Raw genomic sequence first — 15,899 nt, forward strand, 5'->3', positions numbered from 1 at the left:
TCCAATCAAATTGGTCAGGCAAGACCTGCCCTTAACAAAACCATGCTGCGTCTGAGCTATAACTGAATTCTTGTCTAGATGATCCTGCAGTGCTTCTTTAACCAGTGCCTCCCTTAATTTACCTGGAACAGAAGTTAAACTAACAGGTCTATAATTACTTGTGTCAGCCTTTGATCCTCCTTTGTGAATTGGGGTTACATTTGCACATCTCCAGTCTATGGGTACCTCCCCTGAGTCCAAAGAAGCTCTCATAATTATGGCTAGGGGTTTGCTTACTTCCTTTGCTGCCTTCTTTAATATAACTGGATAGATCCCATCCACCCCAGGTGCCTTTTTTATGTTTATCCTCAACAATCTTTCCTCCACTTTCCTCTTAGTTATTACAAAATCATCCAGCTCACTGCCAATGTTTACTTTACCTACATCATTCTCCTTCCTGAATAACTCCTCATGCGTGAATGTAGATGCAAAATACTCGTTTAGATTGTTAGCCACCTGAGCAGGATCCTCAACTGTTGAACCATCAATATCCAGTTGTTTTATTGGGTTCACATTACGATATTTTTACGATGGTGTCTCTGGAACGGATTAATATCATAAAGCGAGGTAAACTATATTGTATAGCTACACACATGCTTTGAAATGAGGTATTTATGAATGTTTAACATTCGTAAAGCAAAAACTCTTAAAGCGGGAACTGCCTGTACCAGATAAATCCTGTAATTGAAATGTTACAGTCTAGTCTGCGCAGGAATCATAGCGAGGAAGTTGTTTTTGCCTTACTCCGCAAAGGACACAGTCATGTAACACATTCATTTCTACTGTGGGCAGATGACCCTCCTGTGTGCGAGTTTTGTGACACCATTTTATCAATAAAGCATATTTTAATCAATTGCATTAATTTTACTTGTATTCGCAATATATATTTTACCCCCTTTACTTATCAGACAACGACCATGTGTCAGCAGTTTCAATGTTTTTACAAGCTGTTATATACACACGTATCTAAATTAGATAATATACTTTTAAACTTATACTTATTTTTATATATATAACAATTTGAAGTGGTAACCTTTAGAAAAGTTACCAGAATCTCTATCTTCTTTTGCATTTTAAATTTTTCCTGGAATACTATAACCGCAGTTGTTTTTGCACCAGTAAAATCAGTCCAATCCAACTGGGTGTGATGGGAGACGTGGGCATTTTTGACTATTGATCATCGTTTGGCTGCTGGGTGGGCTGGATTGCTTGTCTTTGGGTATTCCTCTGCTTTTCAAATATCTTTTGCTTGAAGTTTATGAAAGCTTTATAATTGTTCTCTTTTGTTATGAATAAATGTTTTTGTCCCCTGGGAAGGGAGGGCCTATTGGGTTCTACGGATGTTATAAATTATACATTCATAAAGAATGTGTGCCCAGTCTTCATTCTCTCCACTGTGCAGTTTGGGTCATCAGTCAGCCCTAAGGCTCTGTTTTTTTATGTCGTATAGAACGTAAAAAAACACACAGAAATACTCTCATAACATAATAAAGATTTGTCTCAAATACTTCCATTAATAAAAAAAAAGAAGAATTAAAATCAGCCTTTCAAATTATTCTGGATAACTGACTTCCGGATAACCGACATTCTACTGTACCAAGATATCTATATCATTTCCCTCTAACGTTTTTTGATCTGATCAACAATAGCGTGTGCTCTTCGAGCATCCAATTGGATGACGTTTAGAGCCCTAGTCCCTTTCATATTCTGTCTGACTCAGTGGTTTTAGATTGGATTAATTTGGTCATTTTTTTTTTGATAAATGGCATTTTATATCCCCGATACTGTGTAAATGGTCAGACAGTCTGGCTGACTTATAAGTAGCACACTTTGGCTGCTGTTTTTTGTTTTGACAGTTTTTAAAGCCATTGCCAGTGATTGCACATTAGCCACAGACAGGAATTTTCTGGCTGCAGCCCCTGGCAGTGTGTCCATACTTGTGACGGGGGCAGTGAGAATTTCACTTCAGCTCATTTTATTAATCCCTCTCAGAGCCTGATAAACCTCAGTTAGGTCACCTCCGAGGTGCCTAGTTGCCAAGCTCTGTTGCTTACATAATCAGTCTTTCCTTATATGGTCATTCTTCTGCCGATCTCGCTATTCGACCTTCTTGTCTATGGACCCTTTCAAGAAGCTGTCTTTTTTTCAGATGTGGTCTTACAATTGTCTTATACAGTAGAATTATGACCTTCTTATCTCTACAGCATAGTGTTAGGTAAATCATGGATCGGACACCATGGGCTTTGTTGGCTGCCTGTTTACACTGTTCAGAAAACTTCTTATCTGCCTGTATTCTAACTCCCAGATCCCTTTCCTCCTCCACTATTTTTAATTCAGCCCCACCAAATTTATTTGTGGGTTGCTATTCCCTAAGACCTTGCAAGACACAAGACCTTGTGTGTAAGACCTTGCATTTAGCAGCATTAAAATAGCTGCCACTTCACTGACCATCTTTTAAGTCTGTTCAAGTCATCCTGAAGGATCACTGCTTGGCACTGATCATTAACAACTTTGCCAATCATTATGTCATCTGCAAATTTTGACATCATGCCTTCTACCCTTTGTCAATGAAAAACAACAGTGGTCCAAGAACCGATTCTTGGGGAACCCCACTCCTATAAAATCTATTAAAAATAGATTTTATAGATTATAATAAAATTAAATAATAATTGCAAAAAATAATGATATTAAAAATAATAATAATCATATTGGGAACTAATTCTATCTTTCAAATAATAGTTAACATTTTTGTACATATACAAGTCATATCTACCCAGACAGGTTAGATAAGACATACTTTCAGGGTAACTGTTGACTATTGCCATATCTAATGTAAAAAAAAAAAAAATGAAATGAAGTTAAGTAACCCATTTTTCTTCATCATAAGCAACAGTTAACGGTTACCCTGAAATTACAAAATAAATAAATAAAAAATATTTAAAAAATATATATTTTTTATCAGTAACAGTGTAATTTGTGCTCCTTCTTATGAATGCTTAGTTTAGTGAATACAAACTTTTTTTTATCACGAGCCAGTTTTGGTTTCTAGCATTATTGATTCCCCTCCCCCCCAATCTGCAATAAAATATCATATTTTTATATATATATATATTTTATTTTTATATGTGAAATAAAATATCACATATTTTTAACCTACTTTCAAAAATTTTCTCTTCCACATTTCAAATTATGTGGATTTAAAAAATAAAGTTAAAAATGGAAATTAATGAGAATATAAGCACTGCATTCTGTGTGGAATATAATTTGTCTTTAATTTCTAAAAGGATTAGATTAGGGATTATTCTCAGACATTTCTTCATACTTCTTGTACCAATTCTTCAGTGACTGCAAAGACAGTACAATAGGCAGCTGTGGTTACTTAATTACACAAGGTTGCTACTTTAATTACATATTTCTTTATTTCTGAATTGGACAATTAATAGTTAATCGCTGTCAGATAATTAATCCTTAACTATTAGGTAAATTCCGTATTAATTTTAATATAATGGACAATACTAATAGCTAAATAACAGAAGCTAAGTTTGGGTGACTACTTAATTATTTAGTAATCAATTAATAAAAATAAATAACAATGGATACTCACATTCCTCAAATGCTATCCATATTATAACATCAGCCTCATGTACCAAGACATCTGTTAACAAATTAGCTCTCTTTTTATGCTATAATGTAATCTCAAACTATGGTAATTTAAGTGATTTTAAGAAACTAAATAGAAGGATGAGGTCTCCTGGGACCAATCACAGTTTAGATTTACCCTGAGGACAGGTAAGGCTTGTATCAACAGTATCAAAAGTGCAGTATTCAAAAGGTATGTGTATGTTTATATGTTCATACTTGTGAATGGGGTAACAGAAAGAGAGAAGACTGACCTTCGACTTCTTTATACAACAGTAAAGGTCACACATCATATTCATATTTGGAAATGTTGAATGATCACAATCATGTAACACACATGCTTAACTTACAGAAGCAATAAAAATTGACCACTTCCTGTAAACTTGAGAAAACTACCTCCATGCTAATGATCTCTGTATAAAGATTCATTGGCTGCAACAGTTACAGTAAAAATAATAATGAATCTTTATAGAGATTACAGTACAAGAATTCTGATATTATTCTTGTATGTAAATTACAGTACAAATAATAATGAGAGAAGAAATATATTACTTGTCTTATTGACTCTTGATATTTTAAGGAGTTTAATTAAGCTAAGCTATACATACGATCTAATTACTTGTCTTATTAATTTATTTTTAGAAAAGTATTGTGAATGGTATTTAAAATTTTAAAATGAAATATAGTTTTTATACTCAACAGATTATTTGTGCTCTCCTGAAGCAAATGTCTATGACATTGATTTCACTCGCTTTAAGATAAGGGATATGGAAACAGGCACAGTTTTATTTGAAATTGCAAAACCTCCTCCACCAGGTAAGTTTTTTTTTTTTTGTTAAACAAATATTTTTGTTTCCATTTCATGTTATTTTATTTATTAATTATGGTAAATGCATGAACGTTACTAATAAACAAAAAATTCATATGATCATTGAAAGTCATGCTAAATATGACTTATAAATTGCTTGGATAAGAACACTTTTTTGCATTCTGACTTAAACTTTTTAGATTTAGTTATATGCATGACAACAGAATTAAAACACAGTTACATTCAGGAATGTTGAGCTACCAAAGAATATGCTGGAATATTCAGTTACAGTCAGGACAAAGATGGTTAACTCATGTCTTGACTAAAGCATACAGGTCTTAAGGCTCATTTTAGAAAGGATGTAGTTCTGTTGGAACAGGTGCAGAGAAGAGCACAGGGGCAAAAAAAGTACTCTTACCAAGAAAAACTGAGTTCTGTAAATTGCAGTCTCTCAAAACCTGTGAGGAAACCTGATTGAAGTGTTTAAGGCTTTAAATGGGTTAAGTAAACTAAATGCTTATGGCATATTACTTGTTCTCAGGTGGCACACACACAAACAAGGGAACATTAATTTAAATTGAAAAAGGATGGCTGCAGAATGAATGCTTGAAAATTTGTTTTCAATAAGACAATAATTGTTTATTAGAACAACTTCCATCTGGTGTTGGGTAATTGGAATGAATTTAAAGATGGATTTGACAAATTATTAGAAGTCATGTGAAAATGAAATGGCTAATATATTTTTTTTTTTGGCTGATGCTGTGTAAGCTTTCTTACATGCATAATTTTGTCACTACTAATATGTCAGTGATTTGAAAGTAACTTGAACTTGAAAATAAATACACAGCCAGATGTATCAGGCTGTTCTCCCAGTGGTCACAATTGAATAAGAATCAACAGGGTATTAAGAAAAGTTCCAGTAACTGTAAATGTCTATATACATACAGGGTGTTTCAAAAGTAGGAGACCAGCGGAATTACTTAGCAAGTACAGGTCACTGTTGAAAAAAAGCCGTGAATTAGGGTTGAATTTGAAAGTGTCTGCAATTCTGCCCAGACACGATAGGAGGGAGTATATGATGAGAGCCTTGTCGATCAATTCAGCCCTGGAGGGATTGTGCAAGGCTCAAGGGGTAGAATTTTTTTCAGCCTGGACTGTACTTGTTAACAGGAGAGATTGCTTCTACAGGGATGGGATACACTTAAATAGAAAGGGTGCAAGAATTTTTGCTGATGCTGTCGAGGCAGTGTTAGGTGGGTCGGAAAACTGCTAGTTGGGGGGGATACAAGGACTAATAGATTAACAGTAGCCACTGGCAGAGGTGGAAGTGATCCTTGCACTGCTTCTATTGAAATGAGCAGAAGCCTGAAAAACAAGATGCAGGATATTTCAGAGACTGCTGGGAGTCATTGCGGTACAAGTAAACACATGGGTTGTGTTAGGGTAGCTAAGAATAGAAACAGGTGCATGTATACCTGCGTGTACACCAATGCTAGAAGTTTAGTAAATGAATTTGAGGTATTGCTCAAAACATCAAAGGCAGATATTGTTGGGATATCAGAGACGTGGTGTCACACAGATATAAGGAATGCGGAACTGGAATTTGGGGAATACAATGTGTATAGAAAGGATAGACAGGACAGGAGGGGAGGAGGGGTTATGTTATTAGTTAAGAAACACATAAAGTCCAAGGAAGTGAAGCCAGTCGACATCGATGGACAGGGCAGTGTCGAGTCAGTTTGGTGTGACATAAGCATAGGGAAATCAAAATTGAGAGTAGGAGTGTGCTATAGGCCTAATGACTCTGATGAGTATAATAAGATATTGTACAGGGAAATAGAGTGGGCCAGTAAATCAGAGAGTCATAATGGGGGATTTTAATTTCCCAGATATTGATTGGAATTTGTGGATTGGTCACTCGCACACTAGCAAGGCTTTTGTGGATTTATTGGATGATTGTTTTCTACATCAGCATGTTCGTGAGTTAACAAGAGGGAGCAATACTCTTGATCTGATTATCAGTAGTGATTCTTCATGCATTAAGAATCTGCAGATAAATGAACCAGTAGGTGGCAGTGATCACAGTGTGTTCAAGTGGGATTTACTCAAGGAGGTAACTACCATCAGAAGTAAAGGGAAGGGTTTTTGTTTTCGTAAAGGCGACTATGATGGTCTGAGACAGTATTTAAATTCTATACAGTGGGACCAACTGATGATGTTACCAACAGCAAACTCAAAATGGGAAGCATTCAAGAACTAATCTTGGAGGCTACCAGGCTTTACATACCAACTAAGAAATATTGTTCAAGGTTTAGGCCTAAATGTTTGTCAGATGAACTAATGAGACATGTGGCAGAGAAGAAAAATGCATGGGATATATACAAATTAATGGGTGACATGGAAGCCTATGATAGATATACGTTGGTCTGTAACCAAGTCACAAAGGAGATTAGGCAGGCAAAGGCAGACTACGAAAAATCCTTGGCAAAGGATGCAAAGAAAAACAGAAAAGAGTTCTTTACCTATTTAAACTCAAGAAGGAAAGGGATGAATCAGATTGGTCCACTGGATATTGATGGTTCAACAGTTGAGGATCCTGCTCAGGTGGCTAACAATCTAAACGAGTATTTTGCATCTACATTCACGCATGAGGAGTTATTCAGGAAGGAGAATGATGCAGGTAAAGTAAACATTGGCAGTGAGCTGGATGATTTTGTAATAACTGAGAGGAAAGTGGAGGAGAGATTGTTGAGGATAAACATAAAAAAGGTACCTGGGGTGGATGGGATCTATCCAGTTATATTAAAGGAGGCAGCAAAGGAAGTAAGCAAACCCCTAGCCATAATTATGAGAGCTTCTTTGGACTCAGGGGAGGTACCCATAGACTGGAGATGTGCAAATGTAACCCCAGTTCACAAAGGAGAATCAAAGGCTGACACAAGTAATTATAGACCTGTTAGTTTAACTTCTGTTCCAGGTAAATTAATGGAGGCACTGGTTGAAGAAGCACTGCAGGATCATCTAGATAAGAATTCAGTTATAGCTCAGACGCAGCATGGTTTTGTTAAGGGCAGGTCTTGCCTGACCAATTTGATTGGATACTATGATGTAGTCACAAAAGAACTGGATGCAGGGAATAACTTTGATATTATATATTTGGATCTTAGAAAGGCTTTTGATACTGTTACACATGGAAGACTGCTGCACAAATTGGAGCAGTGTGGCATTGGAGGCAAATTGCTGCTATGGATAAGGGGATGGTTGAGTGGCAGAAGACAGAGAGTGGTAATCAATGGACACTGCTCAACGTGGACTAATGTTTTTAGTGGAGTTCCTCAGGGTTCAGTGTTGGGTCCGTTGTTGTTTTCGGTGTTTATGGATGATATTGATGATGGGATATCAAGTTTAATGTCCAATTTTGCAGATGATATAAAGGTTGGCAGGGTTGTTAAGGACACTATTGACGCTATGCTGCTGCAACAGGATCTGGAAAGGTTGAACAGATGGGCTGAGAGGTGGCAAATGAAGTTTAACATTAACAAATGTAACGTACTAGATATGGGAAACAGTAACCCCAGAGCAATGTATCAACTCTGCGGTACTACACTGACAGTGGTGGAGAATGAAAAGGACCTGGGGGTAATTGTGCAGGCAGATCTGAGCAGTGCAGACGAGCCGCAAGAGTAGCTCATGGTGTCTTGTCAATGATATACAGGAATTTTTCTAGCAGGGATAAGGAGGTGATTATTCCCTTGTATAAGGCAATGGTTAGGCCACATCTTGAGTACTGTATACGGGTCTGGAGGCCTCATTTCAAGAAGGATGTAGAGCTGCTGGAACGGGTACAGAGAAGGGCAACAAGATTAGTGAATGGAACAAAGGGTTGCTCTTACGAAGAAAGGCTTAAGTTTTGCAAATTACAGTCTGGAGATTAGGCACCGGCGAGGTGATCTGATAGAGGTGTATAAGGCTTTGAATGGTTTGAGCATGATCAATGCCAATGGGATTCTTCATCTTGCTCAAAATAATCACCTCAGAGGGCATAAATTCAAATTGAGGAAGGACGGATGTCGGATAGATGTGTGGAAATTTGCCTTTGGCCAGCGGGTGGTTGGTTGGTGGAACCGACTTCTGTCATTTGTTGTTGAAGTTGATAGCTTAAACAAATTTAAGGCTCAACTGGACAGGTATTTCGAACGAACGGAGGGGTGAAATGGGAGTGGTGTGTTTTTTTTTTTTTTTTTTGGCTGATGCTGAATAAGCTTGCTTTCTTGCATCATATGCCTCTACTAATGCTAATGCTAACAGGGTATTAATGAAAGTTCCAGTAACTGTAAATGTCTATATATATACAGGGTGTTTCAAAAGTGATGTTTCATAATTTAAAGGTGAACTGTACAGACTACAATATGCAAAAAAAGCCCAGTAAACATGGGTCCTTAAAAATGAATTGTTTTCAAGATATTGCACATTTCTAGTTGGGATCCACCACTGACTTGTTTGTTTAGGTTAGGTTATGCTCATTCTCTCTGTTTCCCTCTCTCAGTGCTCTGAGACGTAGCAGGCATACTAGTGCTATTCAAAGGATAGTCAACATGGAAAGAGGTTACAGCAACGAAGAGCATGTGGACATGCACTTCATGTATGATAAAGCCAACAGTAGTGCACTCGAGGCTGCATATTTGTACCAAGAAGCAGTTCCCTGCTGAAAGCAGTCCAACAGGCACACATTCATCAGTGCCTTAGAGAATATGGGCGCTTTGCACATGGAGTACGAGCAGGTAGGCCCAGAAGCATAACACCTGATGTTGAGGATTGGTTTGATTTTTTATTTTTTTTATTTTTTAGGAGCATTAGCAACTAAGGCCATATTGCTCTGGGATGTGCGGTGGTCATTCCCTGACCTTTCCGCATCCTCCGTATTTGGTGGTAATGGGCTCGAACCCCGGTCTAATCAAGAAGCGTGGGCTACGCACTGCTGCTCCTTCCCACCTGGCTACGGAGGTGCCGATGTTGAGGAAAGGGCATTAAAAAGAACCTCCTGTAACATGTAACATCTGTAAAATCCTATGGTGTTGAAATTAAAAATTAAAAATGTATTATCTTATGTTTAATAAAACCACCTTTAGCACAGCTTTTTGCTAAACTAGTGCTCCCATAGTCAGTGATGGATCTTAACAGAAAATGTGCATTATCTCGATGCACCTGTGTATTCTCTTATTGTACGCAGTACTCAAGGCGTGGCCTGACCATTGCCTTATACTGAAGGACAATCACCTCCTTTTCCCTGCTAGCAAAATTCCTATATATCATTGACAAAACCTCATGACCTGCCCTGGCAGCCTGTCTACATTGCTCAGAAAACTTCAAATCTGACTGCACAATTACTCCCAACTCTTTCTCATTTTCTACCACCTTAAGTGTAGTACCACACAATTGGTACTTTTCTCTCAGGTTACTTCTATCTATATGCAGTACTTTGCATTTGTCAAGGTTAAACTTCAGTTGCCACTTCTTAGCCCATCTTCCCAAATTATCTAGATCCTGTTTCAGTAGCACACTGCCATTACTGTCATTAACAACCCTGCCAACCTTTGTATCATCTGCAAACTTCGACATTAAGCCTGATATACCTTCATCAATATCATTGATAAATATACAAAACAACAGTGGACTCAACACCGAACCATGTGGGACTCCACTAATAACATTAGTCCACAAAGAGCAACACCCATTGATTACCACCCTCTGTCTTCTCCCACTTAACCATCCTTTCATCCATTGTAGCAACTTACACTTAATACCATTCTGCTCCAATTTGTACAATAGTCTTCCATGCAAAACAGTGTCAAAAGTTTTCCTGAAATACAAATATATGATATCAAAATTATTTTTTTGCATCCAGTTCCTTTGTAACCACATCATAATAACCAATCAAATTTGTCAGACAAAACTTTCCCTTAACAAACCCATGCTGTGTCTGAATTATTGCTGCAGTCTTGTCTAGATGATCCTGCAATGCATCTTTAACCAGTGACTCCATTATTTTACCCGGAACAGAAGTTAAACTAACTGGTCTGTAATTACTCGTGTCACCCTTTGTGAATTGGGGATACATTTGCACATCTCCAGTCCGTGGGAACCTCCCATGAGTCCAAGAATGCTTTCATAATTATGGCTAAGGGTTTGCTTAGTTGCTTTGCTGCCGCCTTTAATATAACTGGATAGATCCCATCCACCCCCATGTGCTTTTCTTATGCTTAACTTCAACAATTTCTCCTCCACTTTGCTCTCAGTTATTACAAAATCATTACGTAACCTACTACAATTTGATAACCTTCTGCCATTTTCAAACCTCATGTGTGAATATAGATGCAAAATACTCATTCAGTTTATTTGCTATCTGAGCAGGATCATCAACAGTCGAACCATCGATGTCAAGTGGACCAATCAGATTCATCCCCTTCCTTTTAGAGTTTATATAAGTAAAGAAATCCTTGTTGTTTTTCTTAGCTTCTTTTGCCAAGGATTTCTTGTAATCTGCCTTTGCCTGCCTAACCTCCTTGGTTTGTTTGTTATTTGGTTTTTAGGAGCATTAGCAACTAAGGCCATATTGCTTCGGGAATATGCGGTGGTCATTCCCTGACCTTTCCGCCTCCTCCGTATTTGGTGGTACCTCCTTGGTGACCTGAATACAGACTAGATTATATATCTGCCATAGGCTTCTGAGTCGCTTGATAATTTATATGCATCCCATGCATTTTTCTTCTCTGTCACGAGTCTCATTAGTTCATTTGATAACCTAAACCTTGAACATTATTTCTTAATAGGTATGAAACTTTTAGTAGCATCCACGATTAATTTTTTGAATGCTTCCCACTTAGAATTTACTGTTGGTAACATCGTCAGTTGATTCCACTGTACAGAATTTAAAAACTGTCTCTAACCACTGTATTCACCTTTACGGAAGCAAAAACCCTTTCCTTTACCCCTGATAATAATTAAATCCTTAAGTAAATCCCACATCAGTACACTGCGATCACTGCCACCTAGTGGTTTCTTTATCTGCAAATTCTTAATACACGAATGATCACTGCTGATATCCAGATCAAGAGTATTACTCTCTCTGGTTGCCTCTCGAACATGCTGCTGCAGGAAACAATCATCCAATAAATCCATAATAGTCTGAGTAGTGTGAGTGACCAACCCACAATTTCCAGTCAATATTTGGGAAGTTAAAATCCCCCATTATACGACATTCTGATTTACTAGCCCACTCTATTTCTCTGTACAATTGTTCATTGTACTCATTTGAGTCATTAGGCCTTTAACATACTCCTACTTTTATTTTTGCTTTCGCAGTGCTTATGTCACACCAAACTGACTCAACAGTGCACTGTTCATCTATATCAACCAGGTGCACTTCTTTTGATTTTGTTTTTCTTAATTAACAGCATAACACCTCCTCCCCCTTCCTATCCTGTCTATCCTTTCTGTACACATTGTACTCCCCAAATTCCAGTTCTGCATTCCTTATATCTGTGTGACACCACGTCTCTGCTATCCCAACAATATCCGCCTTTGATGTCTTGACCAACACTTCAAGTTCATCAAATTTATTTTCTATACTTCTAACATTGGTATACATGCACCTATTTCTATTCCTAGTTACCCTAACACATCCCATATACCCGCCTGTTTCAGAATGATTGCCATCAGTCCCTGAAACCTCCAGCACCGATCGCTCCAGGTCGCTACTTATTCTAATAGAAGTTGTGCAACAATCACCTTCACCTCTCCCTGCAGCTACTTTTAACCTTTTAGTCTGTGAATCCCCCCAAGCTAGCAGTTTTCCGACCCACCTAACACTGCCTTGATAGCATTAGCAAATATTCTTGCACCCTTTCTATTTAAGTGTATCCCATCCCTGTAGAAGCAGTCTCTCCTGTTAACAAGTACAGACCAGGCTGAAAAAAATTCTACCCCTTGAGCCTTGCACAATCTTTCCAGGGCTGAATGGCACCTCTGTAGCCAGGTGGGAAGGGGCAGCAGTGCGTAGCACACGCATCTTGATTAGACCAGGGTTCGAGCCCGTCACCACCAAACACAGAGGATGCGGAAAGGTCAGGGAATGACCACAGCATATTCCCTGAGCAATATGGCCTTAGTTGCTAATGCTCCTAAAAACCAAATAACAAACAAACCAGAGCTGAATTGATCGACAAGGCTCTCATCATATATTCCCTCCTATCACGTCTGGGCAGAATTGCAGACACTTTCAAATTCAACAATAATTCACGGCTTTTGTTCAACAGTGACCTGTACTTGTTAAGTAATTCTGCCAGTCTCCTACTCTTAATGTCATTAGTGCCAATGTGCAGAACTATATCACCTTAGTATTAGTAACGGCCGCATGGTGCAAAAAAGCCTATGGCTTATGCAGCACCAGCCAAAAAAAAAAAAAATATAATAAAAATAAATAATTCGAACAAAACAATGATAAAATTAATAACTAAATAATAATAATTAATGAAAAAAAAAAAAAAAAGGGAAATTAAACCTATCATCCTATGCGCTTCCCTTACCCGAAAGTACTATCCAGATAGTACTTTCGGGTAAGGGAGATACTATCAAGACTAATACTAGTCTTGATAGTAGTACTATCAAGACTAATACTCAAGATTTCTAAGAGGTACAAGCTAAAGATTATAATGATTTATGCACCAACATCGAGCCATGATGATGAAGAGGTAAATAATACAAAGGTCTTTGAGATAACAGAGGAGGAGAAAAAGCAGTATGTACTGGAACTTAGAACAAGTTTGAGCTTCTGCAGACTGCTCAGGTCCAAGATATCAACGAGGAATATTACAACTTTTTGAAGTGATAAAGCCCAAGAAACCTATAGGGAAACAGAAATCCAAAGAAGAAAAAATTAGTCGAGAAACACTTGTCATGATGAACCGAAGACGACAAATGAAGAGCAAGAAAAACACTGACAGGGAGAAAATTGAGTATACTGAGTTATGCAAAGCCATTAGAAAGAGACTCAGAGAGGACATAAGAAGATTTAACACAAGAAACGTAGAACAAGCATTAAGGGAAAACAAAGGATTTAAATCAGCAGCCATGAGCAGTAATACAGAAAGACAAATGATACTGAAACTGAGGAATAGCAATCGTGTACTTATAAACAGCAGAGAAGGCATAATTCAAATAGCAGAAGACTACTATAGAGAATTATACAAGGAGCAGGGGAATGATGCCAGCAGTGGGGAAGATGGATTGCAAAGTAGCAACACATACGACATACCCAATATTCTTCCTGATGAGGTAGAACATGCATTGAAGAAAACGAAGAATCAGAAAGCCCCGGGGGAAGATGAAGTTACTGTAGAGTTGTTAAAATTGGGAGGAAGAGACATAACACAAAAACTGGCAAGGCTCTTCACAAATTGCATTACAAAAGGTATGATGCCTAAGCAGTGGAATAATGCAATCATAGTTTTGCTGCATAAGAAAGGAGATAAATCAGAAATTGGAAATTATAGACCAATTAGCTTGCTATCCCACATCTACAAGTTGTTCACAAGGGTCATTACTAACAGATGAGAAAGAATACTCGATGAGAATCAACCAACAGAGCAAGCTGGCTTTAGGACAGGATTCTCAACTATGGATCACCTTCACGTAATATCACAGCTAATGGAGAAAGCAAATGAGAGAAAGCATCCCTAAAGCCTGGCATTTGTGGATTATGAAAAGGCATTTGACTCCATACAGCATAAGGCAATGTTTCGGGCACTGGAAAGACAAGGCATAGATACTCCATATATTATGATTTTGAAGAAAATATATGAGTGCTACCTCCTTTATTAGACTAGACAAAGTCTAATCATTATCACAATATCTCCGAAGCTGTTTACTGCTGCCCTTGAGGAAGCTTTCAGAAGATTAGACTGGTCACAGAAAGGAGTCAATGTGAACGGAGAGTACCTAAACCATTTACGATTTGCAGATGACATTGTGGTCATAAGCCACGATCCCAAAGAATTAGAGGAAAATGTTAATCAGTTATGCACAGTTAGTAAGAATTTTGGACTAAAGATGAATATGGCTAAAACAAAAGTAATGATGAACAAGTATGCCACGGAAAGGGAAATAATGATTGAAGGAGCAGTAATTGAAAAGGTGGAGTCATATACTTATCTGGGACAAGTTATTAGCTGTAATAATGATAAATGGCTGGAAGACAAGAGAAGAATAAATTTTGGATGGATAGCATTCAGGAAATATAGTCACATACTGAAGAGCAATAACCCAGTTTGTCTGAAACGTAAAATAATGAATCAATGTATGCTCCCCACCATGACTTATGGAAGTGAAACTTGGGCACTCACCAAAAGAATGGAAGAGAAGCTGAGAACTACACAGCGAAGAATGGAACGAATTATATTGGGAATCAGACTGTTAGATAAGAAGAGAAACACATGGATTAGGCAGCAAACTCAAGTAAAGGACATTCTTATCAAAACTAAAGAACTAAAATGGTCTTGGGCAGGACACATAGCTCGAAGACATGATGACAGATGGACTAAGAAAATAACAGAATGGTACCAAAGAGGAGCTAGAAGAAAACCTGGAAGAGAAAGGCTGAGATGGATAGATGAAATTCATGAGTTTTTGGGTAGTAAGTGGATGGCCAGTGCTCAAAAACAGAAGGAACTAGCAAGTTGCTGGAGAGGCCTTCATCCTGCAGTGGATTGAAAATGGCTGATGATGATGATGATGATGATGACTATCCAGATGACCTTTGAATTTCCCCAAGCTGTCGGCCTCTACCACCCATGAAGGCAACTTATTCCAGTAATTTATAACTCGCTGGCTGAAGTAAAACTTCCTGCAGTCCAATCTAAACATTTCCCCCTGTAACTTGAATTTATGTCCCCTAGTTCTAGCATCATTTATAATCTTGAAATTTTCGTCCTCATTCATTTTACTGATGCCTGTCAGAGCCTTAAACACCTCACTCAAATCTCCTCTAAGGTGTCTAGTTTCCAAACTCTGCAACCCACATATTCGAAGTCTTTCTTCATAAGGACGCCCTTTTGCCGATCTCACCAGGCGAGTTACCCTTCTTTGCACCCTTTCAAGAAGCTCGATGTCTTTCTTTAGGTGCGGTCTCCATACTTGAACACAGTATTCCAAGTGTGGTCTAACATAAGCCTTATATAATGGGATTATCACGTCTCTATCTCTACTTGCAAAAGTTCGATAGATCATCGATAGAACACCATGGGCCTTCCTTGCAACCTGTTTGCAATGCTCAGAGAATTTCATGTCTGACCGTATCGTAACACCCAAGTCCCTTTCCTCCAGTACTGGGTTTAGTTGAACTCCACCAAGTGAATAA

At 38.0% G+C, this 15,899-nt stretch overlaps 1 protein-coding gene across 3 annotated transcripts in view; it reads left to right on the forward strand.

Annotated features, from left to right (window-relative positions):
* The window catches only part of unc-119 (unc-119 lipid binding chaperone), a 225,841-nt gene that overhangs the window by 25,742 nt on the left and 184,200 nt on the right, over positions 1-15,899 (forward strand). For all 3 annotated transcript variants that reach the window (XM_090388897.1, XM_090388906.1, XM_090388888.1), the window contains exon 2: positions 4,381-4,494. In XM_090388897.1, coding sequence (XP_090245023.1) covers positions 4,381-4,494 — 114 coding nt within the window. The remainder of the gene's footprint in view (positions 1-4,380; positions 4,495-15,899) is intronic.

This window comes from Mastigoproctus giganteus, chromosome 2 (assembly GCF_048544385.1).
Source record: "Mastigoproctus giganteus isolate SK-2022 chromosome 2, ASM4854438v1, whole genome shotgun sequence".
Classification (NCBI taxonomy): Eukaryota; Metazoa; Arthropoda; class Arachnida; order Uropygi; family Thelyphonidae; genus Mastigoproctus; species Mastigoproctus giganteus.